General features: G+C 38.6%; 2 protein-coding genes across 2 annotated transcripts; one reads left to right on the top strand and one right to left on the bottom strand.

Annotated features, from left to right (window-relative positions):
* Positions 1-1,110: 1,110 nt before the first annotated feature.
* On the bottom strand, positions 1,111-6,853 carry LOC109061369 (kinesin-like protein KIF3B). The gene is made up of 8 exons (XM_042774292.1): positions 4,789-6,853; positions 4,594-4,695; positions 3,764-3,886; positions 2,984-3,102; positions 2,752-2,868; positions 2,552-2,660; positions 2,219-2,376; positions 1,111-2,125 (listed from the first exon to the last, which is right to left on the bottom strand). Exons 1-8 carry the CDS (start codon positions 6,226-6,228, stop codon positions 2,017-2,019), a joined length of 2,277 nt encoding a protein of 758 aa, XP_042630226.1. The 5' UTR covers positions 6,229-6,853; the 3' UTR covers positions 1,111-2,016.
* A 734-nt stretch (positions 6,854-7,587) lies between these two features.
* On the top strand, positions 7,588-10,957 carry LOC109061368 (zinc transporter 1). The gene is made up of 2 exons (XM_042774293.1): positions 7,588-8,585; positions 9,891-10,957. Exons 1-2 carry the CDS (start codon positions 8,018-8,020, stop codon positions 10,742-10,744), a joined length of 1,422 nt encoding a protein of 473 aa, XP_042630227.1. The 5' UTR covers positions 7,588-8,017; the 3' UTR covers positions 10,745-10,957.
* The last annotated feature ends 4,457 nt before the right edge of the window (positions 10,958-15,414 follow it).

Below are 15,414 nucleotides of genomic sequence, written 5' to 3' on the forward strand. Positions count from 1 at the left end.
TTATTATGAATTATGACTCAAAAAATGAATTAATTAATTTAATTGAAAATAAGTTTTTATAAAATTTTAGTTTTTTTCAAAATAAATATCTTTAGTTGGATTAACACAATTTAGTAGGTTTAGGTCAAATAAATTTACTAGACTATGTTTCCTTCTATTACATTTGACGAACTACATTTTCTTATGTGGGACCAACTTTTATACATTTATACATTTATTTTACTTAGGTTTAATTTATTTTATCATGTTTAAACAAGCAATTTTGTTAGTCATTATACAAAACATATAGTAAGCAAAGTATATACAGTATAATGGGGGGAAAAAGGAAAGACTGGTGTCAATATTGGCATTATAATTCTTTTTACTCACTGAGCACTCAAAGCCTATAAGCACATGCACCACTCTTCAGTATAATTGACACACCACAAATCTCAAAAACATCACAGAAGCTCCTCCAAAGCTGTCCAACATTAAACACTACACACACACACACACACACACACACACACACACACACACACAAAGATTCATGTAGTTTTAACACAAATGAAGTAAACTTATATTTCAAATATATTAGGTGGGCATAAACACAGTAGAATTAAGTTGTTCCAAAAAAAAAAAAATGTTGTTTAATTTTTGTGTTACTTTAGATCATTTTAATTCAAATGAACAGACAAAAAAATATATATAAATAAATATATAAAAATTGAGTGTAGGGGGCTCCAAGTCTGAAGTTTGCTTTAAAGGGATACTCCACCCCAAAATGAAAATTTTATCATTAATTACTTACCCCCATGTCGTTCCAAACCCGTAAAAGCTCCGTTTATCTTTGGAACACAATTTAAGATATTTTGGATGAAAACCGGGAGGCCTGTGACTGTCCCATAGACTGCCAAGTAAATAACAGTGTCAAGGTCAAGTGTTCCCATCTCTTCATATAACCCAGATTGCACGTCTGATGGCAGATGGAGTATTCTGACGATGGACCTTGACACTGTTATTTACTTGGCAGTCTATGGGACATTCACAGGCCTCCCGGTTTTCATCCAAAATATCTTAAATTGTGTTCCAAAGATGAACGGAGCATTTACGGGTTTGGAACGACATGGAGGTAAGTGATTAATGACAAAATTTTCATTTTTGGGTGGAGTATCCCTTTAACGTTGTCATGAGTTGCATATGGAATGTGACATTGGTAATGTGACATTTTTCTGCATTAAGGGTATCCACAGGATATTCAGTGATCAAAATAAAGGGCAGGAGTTGGTTTTATCTACCAGGAATCGATTTGAATGTAAAAATGTACATAACAGTAGGAATATGCATGCTTGCTAAAAACAGTTTATTAGTAGCTACCTAGTTAATATTACCCAATAGCCCAAGCAGCCTAAGTGGCATCAATTATTTATTATAAAGTTATTCATCTGGATAAAAGATAGCAAAGCTAAGCTATTTTGTGTGGCATAACATGCATCCACTATAAGAACATGCATCATGAAAGTAAATAAGGACAGTTTTGATTTCATGTTGACTTTATAATATATTAGTATATGTATGTGCACGAAAGATTAATGCTTGCCCCTTGGCCTAATCCAAATTTATGATCAACCTCCCAGACCTCTGAAGCTAAACTGGCTGTTTCCGATGCTGTTTGTATGAAGTCAATTCAAATTGTACAGTTCAGGATTGTATTTCTACTTATTTCTACAAGCCTTCATGTGAATAAACCTCAGCTACATCTAATCTAAACTTGTTATGTGGTAAATATTGAGAGATTGTTTCTTCATGATCCATTTATTGTTTGCGTTGCTGTTCAAGAATGACATCACAAGCTTAAACAGAATACACTAGCTTTTTCAAGTATACAGGAGACAATTGTGCTTAAAATGACTAAGCTTGGATGCTTAAAAATCAAGAAGATGAAAAAGACAAATGGCATTGTTTAAAGCTTATGAAAAGAGTGCAAAGAATAATTAAGTGCTTTCTATGCTTGCAGGCATAACACGCTGTACAGGCTCATGGCTGGTAGGCTGCCGCACAAGCCCCCATTGCTGAGGCTGGGCATTGTGGCCCAGAGGCCATAGAGCTGGCTGATGAAGAAGCAGATTGACTTGGCCCTTGGTACCTTGAGGAGGAAGAAAAGAGCAAGGTTTAAATGTGGACAATTAATTACAGCTTTCTGGGTAGCAGATGAATAATGGATGTGCAGGATACTAACCACGATCTGGCTTTCATGACCCGGGATGCAGTCGTCCTCTTTCTATAAAGGACAAAGTCATGTATCAAGTCTTGGGTCCTTATATCTGACCTCTGAAGATCCAAGGGCACCATGGTGGGTGGAGAAATGTCCAGTTCCAGAAGCATAATGTTCTCAGCCTGGGATAACAAAATATTTTTTTAAGGTTTCAAAAGAATATACACTACAGTTGATTTTTGATAATGGTAATGTATTTTTTGTTGTTGCTAAATTCACTGAAAATGTTATTATCATCTTTAAACAGTAATATTTTATGTTTAATGTTTTAATCAATAATGATTTAACAATACCAACCCTGTATCTAGAAGGAGACCCGGTTGCCACGGCAGCTTGAGCATACTGACTAACTGGTCTCTTGCATCCCACTACAGAAGTTGGCCTTCGTCGGACGAGAGGGGAGTTACTGAAAAATGAGAGAAAATACAATATCATCAGATAAGAACATCATCCCCCTGGTCCTGTAATGTTTTGAACAAAGTTGTTCTTTTACATACTTTTCTGAAGGGAGAAGAGGTAAGACTTTCCACTGGTCTTCTTCGCTATCAAAGTGGAGACGATTTATGATCTTATTCTTTTCCTCTGGAGGAATGAAGTTCTCAATGATCAGGTTTCTGGTAAAAATACAAAGGGACAAGTGACAAAACCAAAACCATCATGGCATGTACAGGAGTTTAGTCTTTTTATAGCTTATTTCAGAATATAACTGCGAGGACAGGTGGAACATACTTGAATTTCATCTCTCTTGTCAGCTCATTCATTGTCTGCTCCAGTTCCTGCCTCATTGTGACATGTTCATTGATGATATCTCCAATCTCAGACCTCACCAGCTGCAGCTTACTGTAAAACTGAGATCAACAACCAATGCAGTGTTAACAGAGGTGAAAATAAGACTAAACACAACTGTAAGTCTGCTGTATTAAACAGGGTTAGTTGTGCTTTCCTTATGAGCATCAAATACCCATGTTACAAACATCATTTGAAGAAGTGAATAAAAACAGTACACTCCAATGAACGATGGTCTTGAAAAAACATTGATTGAATGATTGATTTTGATGATTAAAATTAACTGAACTGATTAAAAAAACACAAGCTAAAAGGAAATATGTCATGCCTGATAAAGATCCATGATACTAGGGCTGCACAATTAATCGAATTTCTAATCGCAGTTACAATTATGGAGGTAAGTATAATAATACCAGTAAATTTTGACCTTGTGGGGACATTTTTTTCTGGTCCCCATGAGGAAACTAGCTTATAAATTATACAGAATTAAGTGTTTGGAAAATCTAAAATAGCAGAACGTTTTCTGTGAGGGGTAGGTTTAGAGGTAGGGTTAAGGTAAGGGGATAGAAAATACAGTTTTGTACAGTATAAAAACTATTACGCATATGGAATGTCCACACAAAAAATGGAAAGCAGTATATGTGTGCGTGCGTGTGTGTGTGTGTGTGTGTGTGTGTGTGTGTGTGTGTGTGTGTGTGTGTGAGAGAGAGAGATCTTACATACCTTTTTAAGTTTCTTGGTCTTAAATTCCACCTCTTGCTGTAGAGTGGTGAACGTCTCTTTCAGTTCAATTGTCTCTTCATCTTGTTCAAACATCAGCTGCTGCATCTCTCTTTCCATTCTATCCTAGAAGGATTTATCACACACACACACACACACACACACACACACACACACACACACACACACACACACACACACACATTCTGAACATCAGCTGCTGCATCTCTCTTTCCATTCTATCCTAGAAGGATTTATCACACACACACACATGAGATCCATATCACCATATGCTGTGTATGCTCTTCTGTGTCATCCGCGCCACAAGGATGTGCTGTTTTATTTCAGATCAAAGCTAAATACACGTAGAAACAGCACATCCTTGTGGCGCAGATGACACAGAAGAGCATACGCAGCATACGGTGATATGGAGAGACACAGAGGAGACCGTTGACAAAGGAATTATTGAATGAAGTCGTTATTTTTGTTTTCATCGCTTACAAAAAGTGTTCCCGTCGCTTCATATAACCCAGATTGCACGTCTGATGGCAGATGGAGTGTTCTGATGACGACTTTCATACCTTTTATGGCCCTTGACACTGTTACTTACTTGGCAGTCTATGGGACAGTCTCAAGCCTCCAGGTTTTCATTCAGAATATCTTAAATTGTGTTCCAAAGATGAACGGAGCTTTTACGGGTTTGGAACGATATGGGGGTAAGTGATTAATGACAAAATTTTCATTTTGGGGTGGAGTATCCCTTTAAAGTGTTGTTGTTATGTTGCTATATATTATAATTACTGTGTATATGGCTACTTTTGTACTACAGTCACCTGCTCGGCAATCTCCTGTCTCTTCAGTTCCAGCATTCTCTGCTGTTCATTGGTGTGGTCAATGATGTTTTTCCCCCCAACCAGAAGCTTACTTTCCATGGCCTACAAAAAGCATGGCACAAAGTATAAGATGTGATTTATGAATGATATAGTGAATAATCTGCATGAAGAAAAAAAACTGTGGGAAGAACCAACCTTGTATTTTTCAATCATAACTTCCATAGCTTGTTGCTCCTTCAGCAACTCTTCCACAGTCTTTGCTTTCTCGTCTACGGTGCCATATTTCCTGCTAATATCAGGCTTGTAATTGGCAGAGGTCTTGGCCATCTGCTGCTTCCACCAATAGTCCTCCACACTCTCCTCCTGGACGGTCTCAACGACCCCCACCTCTCCATCTCTCTGAGTTTCCACCTCACCACTACTCATACTCCTCTTCATCCTCATACTGTTTCTCCTCCGTCTCCTCCTTTCTTTGGCCAGCATACCTCGTTCCTCGAGCTGTGCCTTCAGCCGGGCTATTTCCTCTTGGAACTCACGAAGCAGGGCGTCTTTGGGGTCCTCATTGATCTTTGGCTTGTTCCTGATGTTCTTCGCTCTGTTGCTGTACCTCAGTGTGGTGAGCGTCTCATCATAGTGGCACGCAGCTGGTCCAATGGTGGCCACCATAACAGTTTTAGAGTTGCCTCCAAGGGAGTCCTGTAACAGCCGGGTGAGTTTGGAATCCCGATAGGGAACATGGGTACTCTTGCCATCTACTAAAGCTGAGATAACATTTCCAAGAGCGGAAAGAGACAAGTTTATCTTTGCAGCCTCTTTAAACCTTTGTCCCTGGACGCCTGTTTTGCTTTGCCGCTCACTGCCAGCCAGATCCACCATGTTTAACTTTCCAACACGAATGTGGTCCTCGCCATCGATGCCCATTTCACTGCATTCAATAGTTATGACAAAAATCGCATGAGATCTCGAGCTATGCTCGTTCATATTGGTAAATCCGACAGATCTTGATTGGTTCCCCAAGTTCATGACATGCTCAATCTCCTTTATGTTCTTAGTCACCACAGATGAGAGACCTTTGACATAGACCCCTAACTCGTGATTTTCCTTGAGCTCCAGTTTTTTATTGTTGTCCTTGCAAAGGAGGTCTCGTATCTCTTCTTGATATATTTCAATGTAAGACACTCTCACGAGATACTGCTGGTTCTGAGACCTGGATATGTGAGTGAAAATGTGCTGAAATGAATTTGGGATGACTCCCCGCCTCTCGGGGTCTGTGGGCACACCTTCCATTGTATATGTTTTGCCAGTGCCAGTTTGCCCATAAGCAAATATAGTTCCGTTGAACCCGAGCAAAACAGAGTCAATAAGAGGTCTGCATGCATAGTCATACAGCTCGTTTTGTTGCGACCCCGCGTCATAGACCGCATCAAACGTGAATGATTTTAAGAGGCTTCCGGATGATTTGGGATTACGCACGCTCACCTGTCCCAGTTTGACATCTACTTCAACAATTCTTTCTTGATTCACTGCCTCTTCCTTCTTGTTTAAAGGGCGGCAACGCACCACCACCTTCACCGCCTCTGATTTCTTGCCAATCGACATGGATCGCGGGCGCGATAGGCTATTTCTCTTCATCATTTTTATGAAAAAGCCTTTACGTCTTTAATATTCTGCTATGTTGTATATAAATGCGAGAAAGGATGAAATGAAATACGCACATTCACATGCATCCTACACATGAATGCGGCAAATGTATGTCCATCCTATGAAAACAGGAGAGCAGAACTTCTTGGTCCAACGCCATCATTACATTCCGCTCCATGCACTGAGCCTCTCGCATCTTCTGCTCCGGCGGCACACGCCCTGCTCCTCACAGACAATAGCCAGAGCGCGCTCACAGGCGGCGTGCTGCTGATAGGTGCACTAGCATGTTTTCTCTCTGCGTGAGGTGCTGACGCATTCGGTGTGTAGGTTATAAAGATTCAATGATGTGATTACTGGTGATTAACTTATTATGAGTAATAGAGCACAAACTTGGTATATGGCTAAATCAGAAATTATGGTCAAAAATTAGGTCATGTGACTAACATTCGTGTTTGTTTAAAAAACATTTTATAAAGATTAATACACTTATATTTGCTGGGGGAAACGATACCATAAAAATATAACGATGATGATGCTGTAATACAATAATAATTATAATAATAATAATAAGTAAAAAATAAAAGAATTGTAATCTAGTAATTTTTCTTTTTGATTATTTTACCATGTTCCTCACAGACACACACATACAAGTATGTTTGTGTGTGTGTGTGTGTGTGTGTGTGTGTGTGTGTATATATATATATATATATATATATATATATATATATAGCATATTTGTAGCTAAATTAAATTTTGTAATGCTATTCTATATATATATATATAGAGAGAGAGAGAGAGAGAGAGTATAGGCTATGTATAGATAGATAAACAGACAGTCCCCATCTGTATATGTAGCCTACTAATTAATCTTTATAGCCTAATAATGTTATAATGTTTATACCCTAATGTTAATAACCGTAGCCTATATTTCGACCTGTTAAATCCTCACATGACTCAAATATAAAACAGGGTGGAATATTAACATATATACTTATAATTTAATTACACATACAGATGGGGCTGTAAAATATAGGGGGCTGTAAAATATAATGCTTGTATCATCATCATTGCATATCTATCTATCTATCTATCTATCTATCTATTGGGGTCTCCCAGCATTTTAGGTCCAAAAATAAAGTATAGCCTAGTTATTTCGAACAGAACATGATCAGGCTAATATAACTGGACTGTACTGCACTTTGAGGCTTGGTTATAATACTAATGTGACTCAGAATTACAGTCATTAAGTATTTGTGTAGGCTAATGATAATCTTTCTTTATTACCAGTGTGTAACTAATCTGTGCACACCTTGGAGTAATTTCCATCCATTTGCACTGATTGTTATGATCGAGCCCTACTGCATTGTTTGAACGGCTTCAGAAAGTGTTCTCACTGCCCACATGACTCCAGCATTCAGTGATATTCGGCCAATGGAGAGTTTGCCGGTCCGGGTGCAAAGTCTCAAGTTTCGTTTACTGTAACTCGTCCTGGAGATCTGTGAGCGTCTTTTATTCCATCATCAGTCTATGGCGACCGGTGTTTCTGTCTAGAAGTATGAATGAATGTTTCGCTGTGCTGGATTTTCTAACGCGTCGCGCAACTGTCAAGTCGTGAATTGCCAATAGCAACAGCGTTTACGCGTTTATTTTCAACACGCATAACTTGTTTATGTCAAATGTTAATGCCATAGACATTTAAAGCCGTTTTTGTCACGACATGTAAATTCTTTAAAAATACTAAAATAAACTAATTATATTTTTTGTTTTGCCGTTGAAGACAAAAATGTGTTTGGGACAGAATCGGGTGCGTCTGCTGTGTATGTTGTCTTTAACGCTTGTGTTTTTCTTTGTTGAAGTTGTAGTAAGCAGGATAACTGCGTCTCTCGCAATGTTGTCAGACTCTTTTCACATGCTGTCGGATGTAATAGCTTTGATAGTGGCTTTAATCGCGGTGAGTTTTGCGGAGACAGCTCGTGCCACAAGTAAAAACACGTATGGATGGATCCGCGCAGAGGTGATGGGAGCGTTAGTGAACGCCGTGTTTTTGACGGCCCTCTGCTTCACTATTGTGTTAGAAGCCGTCGAGCGCTACACGCTGCCTCACGAGATCGAGAATCCACGCGTGGTCATTTGGGTTGGCGTTGCCGGACTCCTGGTGAATGTGCTCGGTCTTTTCCTGTTCCACGGACACGCGGGGTTTGGTGGGCACGGACACTCTCATGGGGGTCACTCTCATCTTCACAAGACAAATCGCAGAGAGTTTGAAAAACCAAAGGCACATGAAGAAGAATACAATCTCATGATAAACAGCAACAGTTCTCAAGGATACCAAACTTCTGAGCTGAATTCAGGTATTGAAATTTAATTCCAATTTTTATTTGTGACTAATATTAATATGATAAATATTTGCGTTTTCATTATATATATTGGTTTTATTTATAATCTAATGCATACATGTAAATTCAGGATTCTCACAGTCTTGGAACACATGGAAATATTGGTGAATTTTAAAATTGATATTTTTACACCTAGAAAAAAAAAAACATGGAAATTCTTAAAATCAACTGAAAAAAAGTCATGTTCCCACAGTCCTGGAAAAACCTGAAATATCAGGGAATGTCAAAAATCTTTAAAATAATAATAATGATAATAATAATAAAATAAATAAAATCATTGAAAGGCAAAGGAAATGTCTATAGTCAACATATTTTTTCTAGTTATTTTGTAGATAGTATTTCTTCAGCTAGAAAAGTCTTGAAAAATCAGTGAATTTCAAAAGTGTGATTTCCCGGCCTGGAACATTCATCAAAATTAATAAAATCTTAAAAAAGGTAATGGAAATGTTTATAGTCAACACCAAGTTATTTTGTAGTTAGTATTTCATCAGATAGAAATTGGTATCCAGTCCTCACACAACCAGAAAAGGAATGTGAAAACCATGGAATTCAAATTCAAGTGTGGAATGGTGTCTTAAAAGTCAATGCAATTTTCTATGGTAAATATTTTCTAGTCATTTTTCTACTTATTGCCTCTTTTTGTGCAAAAATATTAGTATTAGTATTAGTAACAATAGTATTTTTTTTAAAAAATGATATTTAAAAAAAAAAAATTCAAAAAGTGTGAAAACCCTATAGTTTGGAAATAGTTAGAAATTAAAGGGATACTCCACCCCAAAATGAAAATCACTTACCCCATGTTGTTCCAAACCTGTAAAAGTTTCTTTAGTCTTCGGAACACAATTTAAGATATTTTGGATGAAAACCGGGAGGCTTGTGAATGTCCCATAGACTGCCAAATAAATAACAGTGTCAAGGTCCATAAAAGGTATGAAAGTCGTCGTCAGAATACTCCATCTGCCATTAGATGTGCAATCTGGGTTATATGAAGCTACTGGAACACTTTTTGTAAGCGAAGAAAACAAAAATAACGACTTAATTCAATAATTCCTTTGTCAACGGTCTCCTCTGTGTCTCTCCATATCACTGTATGCTGCGTATGCTCTTCAGTATCATCCGCGCCACAAGGTGCACTGTTTCTACGTGTATTTAGCTTTGATTTAAAAGAAAACAGCGCATCCTTGTGACGCAGATGATACTGAAGAGCATGTTGTGTTTTCTTTATTTTAATTTTTTTGCTCATTTTGTGGACTTATTCAGACAGCCTAAACATCAAAATCACCGCTAAGGGCTCATTGGAGGACTTGGATCACAGTTCTGAGTCGAGCTCCCAGATGAACATGCGTGGGGTGTTCCTGCACGTGTTCGGTGACGCGTTAGGCTCCGTCATTGTGGTAGTCAACGCCTTGATCTTCACTTTTGTGTGGACACCATGCCACAGTGACGAAATCTGTTTCAACCCCTGCCGTAGCAGCCACTTGACCGAACACCAACATGTTAATACCACAGTCCTGAGCCAATCCAAAACACCCGACAGGATGCCCAGAACTGTCTCTGTGGCCGGACCATGCTGGGTGCTTTACCTGGACCCAACCTTATGTCTAATAATGGTGTGTATTTTGCTCTACACAGCTTTCCCTCTCCTAAAGGAGTCAGCTCTGATTCTCCTACAAACAGTCCCCAAACAGATCGATATGCACAAGCTGAATGGGAGGCTAAGGCGCTTGGATGGAGTTATGGCCGTTCATGACCTGCACATCTGGCAGCTGGCTGGGTCTCGCATTATTGCAACTGTTCACATCAAATGCACGGATCCAGCTTCTTACATGGACATAGCCAAACGCATTAAAGACATCTTCCATGATGAAGGCATCCATGCTACTACTGTTCAACCAGAATTTTCTCTGATTTCTGAAGGTTCTGGTGACTCCCAGTGTGAGCTTTCCTGTCGAAATCAATGCAAACCCAAGCTATGTTGTAATCCGACTAAAAGGGCTAAGCCAGTGTCGGAGTTGACCAAGAGTAAAGAAAAGCCCTGCAGGCACACTGTAGGATGGGCTGATCAGAAAGAAGTGGATGATACTGTACATATGGAGATGGAATCAATGGTTTAGATCAAGAAGGATATTATATTTCATGAGTTGCACATGTCCACTTGCGCATAGCTGATTGTCGGAAATGTGTCACATTTGGGGAATTGTCTGGACTATTTCAAATCTGCTTATTGCAGATGTATGTCTCAGAGAGATAGGTTTGTTAAACCCAACAACATTAGATTTCATGCTGTGTTCTTTAAACCTGATATATAAAAACGCAGTGCAACTTCATCCACATTGTGTATGTTGGCTCTTTTTGATTGCTAGATAGATGGATATTAAAGGTCACTTTACATATTTACAAATGAAGACATATCAATGCATATTAATAGGAGATGTTTATTTTTCATAAATATTTTAAATTATAATCCAAGAATATGCAAATTCATGTTGTATTAGTGTGTGTGTGTGTGTGTGTGTGTTTTTAAAAAACAAAACTATGTTGAACAGTGAGAAAAATGCTGGCATTGTAAAATGTGGATTATTTAAAATATATTAAATAATCCACAGAAATATATAATGTTTATTTATTGAAAATATGTATTATATTTTCAAACAAGCGTTTCTCTTTTTTTCTGCTTTACATACTGTGTTGTCGTTTGATTCTCATTTTAAAGGACTAGTTCACCCTCAGGCCATCCAAGATGTAGATGAGTTTGTTTCTTCATTGGAACTGATTTGGAGAATTTTAGCATTACATCACTTGCTCACTAATAGATTCTCTGCAGTGAATGGGTGCCGTCAGAATGAGAGTTAAAACACCCGCTAAATTACCCATAACAGTGCTTTTTCCAGTGAAAAAGTCTAAATCTGAGCGAACCGTTCAAAAAAGTATAAACCGTACTAAACAATATGTCAGGAGATGGACGTTTTCACTGGAGGAAGTGTTATGAACTGGTGTTTTGGTCAAAGGTTTTTAAGTTAAAATGTCTTTGATGGATTTCCTTCTTACAAACATATAGCTTTTCATGTCACAGGATGTTAATTGTAGGACTTAAGTCGTGTAGATACCTGTGGATTACTGTGATGTTTTCATTAACTGTTTGGACTCTCATTCTGACGGCACCCATTCACTGCAAATTATCCACCGTTGAGCAAGTGATGTAATGCTACATTCTCCAAATCTGTTCTGATAATAAAACAAACTCAAATACATCTTGGATGGCTTAAGGGTGGGTAATTTTTCAGCAAATTTTCATTTTTGGGCAAAGAATTCCTTTAAGATATCCTAGAGATTATTGTTAAAATATACATGATTATGATAGGATGCATCTTTTTGTCATGCTACAAAAGGAACCTAATATTCTATTATTTGGTTTATGAGTCAGTTACTGTCCCTGATTTAAACATGAGATGCAGCAGTCAGTGGTGTGCTCCACACAGAATGACAGCTTGCTCCTTGCACAGCTGTACAAACAGATCATGTCTTAAATGGACCTTGGAACCAGCTACACTTGCATAAAAGCACACAAACACTGAGATAAGTCTTAGTGAGCTTGAATTCTTTAAATAGATTTCTACTCTTGCATGGCCATGTGGAGGATCAGGGGATGTTTGTTATGAAACAACAGTTTTGGGATAAGGGTGGGGAGCACTTAATGAGGGCAGTGTGATGCAATCAGTAAAGCAATGTATGGGGCCCTGCTTCAGAACAATGGAGAATGGTTCTTATTCACTCATTGCATAGTCTTCAAATCAATTCTCTAGGATAAGAGACCTGATGTGTGTCTACTATTGTAACAATACATATTTGATTGACCATTATTGACAATTATGCAGCAATCACTGTCTTGTTTCACTGTGCTGTTTGTATTGCTGTAAATCTGTAAGGAGGTTTTTTTTTTTTTTTTTTTTTTTTTTTTGCTTTTTAAGCAGATTAAATGTGGAAAAGTTAACTTGAAACTACATCTTTATAGTTATTGTCCTTGGTGTGAGTGGGGCTTAACTGTCAATGAAACTGCAAAAGTACAAATAACAATTAAGTTAACAACTCACAACAATATCCTAATGTTCCCAAGTACGTTCTATTCATATGTTAAATTAGTAATATTTTGGTAATTTTGAGTTATTGGCAACGTAACTGCAACGTTCTAATCCCAAGCTTGCAATCTTGATCACCAAAGAGATCTTATGCTTAAATAAATAAATAAATAAAATGGGTTTGATCTCACTTAAAGATCAAACCCAAGATCAAATCCATTAAACATATCCTTATATCAGTTTTAGAAGGCATTTATTTAAAAAAGAAGTGTTCTAAAGGCCTGAACATCTTAAAGGTTTTGTCCAAAACTAAATGGGGAGCAGATATGACATCACTTATGAACTTATATAGAACTTTGATCCGATCGAAGCTGGACTATGGGAGTATTGTTTATGGATCTGCCAGGAAATCATATATACAAGCATTGGATACTATACATCATCAAGGCATACGATTAGCTTTGGGAGCATATAGAACATCACCAATTCAAAGTTTATATGGAGAAGCCAATGAACCTTCCTTGGAAAACAGACGATTAAAGTTGGCCTTACAATATGCAATCAAATTAAAAACAAATAAAGGAAATCCAGCATATCCGGCAGGTTTTTACAGTCCAGTATTCAATAATGTATGAAAGAAAACCAAATCATATTCGTCCATTTGGTCTACGTATAAAACCTCATCTGGAAAATCTCAAAGTAGATTTAAACATCTTGGAACAAACCCACTTTTGCAAAATTCCCCCTTGGGATATCAAAAAACCTTTTATTTTGTTGGATTTATCAAAGAATCAAAAATCGGAAACACATCCAAATGATTATCAGCTACAATTTTTAGAAATAAGAGATATGTATCCTCAGTATACTCTAATATACACAGATGGATCCAAATCTGGAAACCAGGTAGCGGCAGCTAGTCACTAGTCACTTTTTTATTGTCACATCACCACAGCACATGTGCCTTGGTGAGTGAAATTCTTGGGAGCGTGCACCAGAAATTGCAGAAACAGTTAACATATAACCATACAAACTTCAACAGGTGAAAATATGCAATATGCACATATATATAGTCAGTACACACAGTGTACTATTGGACATACTTACAGTTAGCACTACACGTTTTACGCAATATGTACATACATACAGTTAGCACTACACATTATACACTATACACAGAATGTACATATTCTACATTATGTAGACATATATACGCATGAAAATATGCTAAGGTGCAACAGAGTGTACGTGGGCTGGATACAGAAATGTTATGGATGTGCATTGGATGGAATCCAGTGGTAGCAGGTAGATTATTGTAATTAAATAGTTCGGTGTTGAACTGTTAAAGTTAAAGTGCAGTGTGTGGCATACCATATTGTGGAGTATGCTGTAGGGTGTATTAGTTCAGACTGTTCATAAGTCTGATAGCCTGAGGGAAAAAGCTATCCCTCAGTCGGCTAGTGCGGGATCGGATGCTGCGGAGACGTCTTCCTGAGGGCAGCAGAGAGAGCAGTCTGTGGGACGGATGGCTGGAGTCACTGATGATCCTCCGGGATTTCCTTAATACACCGCCTGGTGTAGATGTCCTGGAGGGAGGGAAGCTCACCTCCAACAATGTGGCTGGCAGTTCGCACGACCCTTTTCAGAGCTTTGTGGTTGCCATCGGTGCTGTTTCCAAACCAGGCAGTGATGCAGCCCGTCAGGATGCTCTCTATAGTGCAGGTGTAGAATGATCTGAGGATGCTGGGGGTCATTCCAAACTTCCTCAGCCGTCTCAGGAAGAAGAGGCGTTGATGTGCCTTCTTCAGCACTGCATCAGTGTGTGTAGACCAGGTGAGATCCTCACTGATGTTAACACCGAGGAACTTGAAGCTGCTTACCCGCTCCACAGGTGTCTGTTCGATGGTGATGGGTGTGTGTTCTCTGCTCTGTCTCCTGAAATCCACCACCAGCTCCTTGGTCTTGTCGATGTTGAGTGAGAGGTGGTTCTCCTGACACCATTTAATCAGGGTGCTCGTCTCCTTTTTGTAGGCCGTCTCATCGTTGTCGGTGATCAGGCCTATCACCGTTGTGTCATCAGCGAATTTGATGATGACGTTGGAGCTGTGTGTGGCTGTACAGTCATGTGTGTACAGGGAGTACAGGAGTGGGCTGAGGACAAAGCCCTGAGGAGCAACAGTGTTGAGGGTCAGCGGGGATGAAGTGTTGTTGCCCATTCTGACCACCTGGCTTCTGCCTGTTAGGAAGTCCAGGATCCAGCTGCACAGAGATCTGTTTAGTCCCAGAGTCTGGAGCTTCGCAACAAGTGTGGCAGGCACTATGGTGTTAAATGCTGAGCTGTAGTCCACAACGAATTTTGCAACGAATGAAGTACATCAAGGTATACGTATTCCAGATCAAAGTTCAATCTTCACAGCAGAAGCAAATGCTTTATTGCTTGCATTAAAATGTATTGAAACGTCTTCACAGAAGAAATTCTTAATAATGACTGACTCAAAATCATGCCTGGATTCACTGGAAAGTATGAAAACTGATCATCCAACAGTAGCCAAGATCTTCGTTTAAATTATCAATGCTCAAATCAAAGGCTTTTAGCATCTACTTTTGCTGGGTACCTGGACACTCAGGAATTGCTGGAAATGAGAAAGCAGACAGTGCAGCAAAAGAAGCACTATCCACAGAATTAGTAAATAGTTTTATACCTTTTACAG

Source organism: Cyprinus carpio, chromosome A17, assembly GCF_018340385.1.
Source record: "Cyprinus carpio isolate SPL01 chromosome A17, ASM1834038v1, whole genome shotgun sequence".
NCBI classification, from domain to species: Eukaryota; Metazoa; Chordata; class Actinopteri; order Cypriniformes; family Cyprinidae; genus Cyprinus; species Cyprinus carpio.

Bases quoted from the DNA above. Each gene is read 5' to 3' on its own strand.
- LOC109061369 (XM_042774292.1), bottom strand. From the start codon at position 6,228: ATGATGAAGAGAAATAGCCTATCGCGCCCGCGATCCATGTCGATTGGC. The intron at 3,887-4,593 runs GTGACTGTAGTA...AAATCCTTCTAG, and splicing joins GACAGGAGATTGCCGAGCAG to GATAGAATGGAAAGAGAGAT. The intron at 2,661-2,751 runs GTATGTAAAAGA...CTCATTTTTCAG, and splicing joins CCTCTTCTCCCTTCAGAAAA to TAACTCCCCTCTCGTCCGAC.
- LOC109061368 (XM_042774293.1), top strand. From the start codon at position 8,018: ATGTGTTTGGGACAGAATCGGGTGCGTCTGCTGTGTATGTTGTCTTTA. The intron at 8,586-9,890 runs GTATTGAAATTT...GGACTTATTCAG, and splicing joins AACTTCTGAGCTGAATTCAG to ACAGCCTAAACATCAAAATC.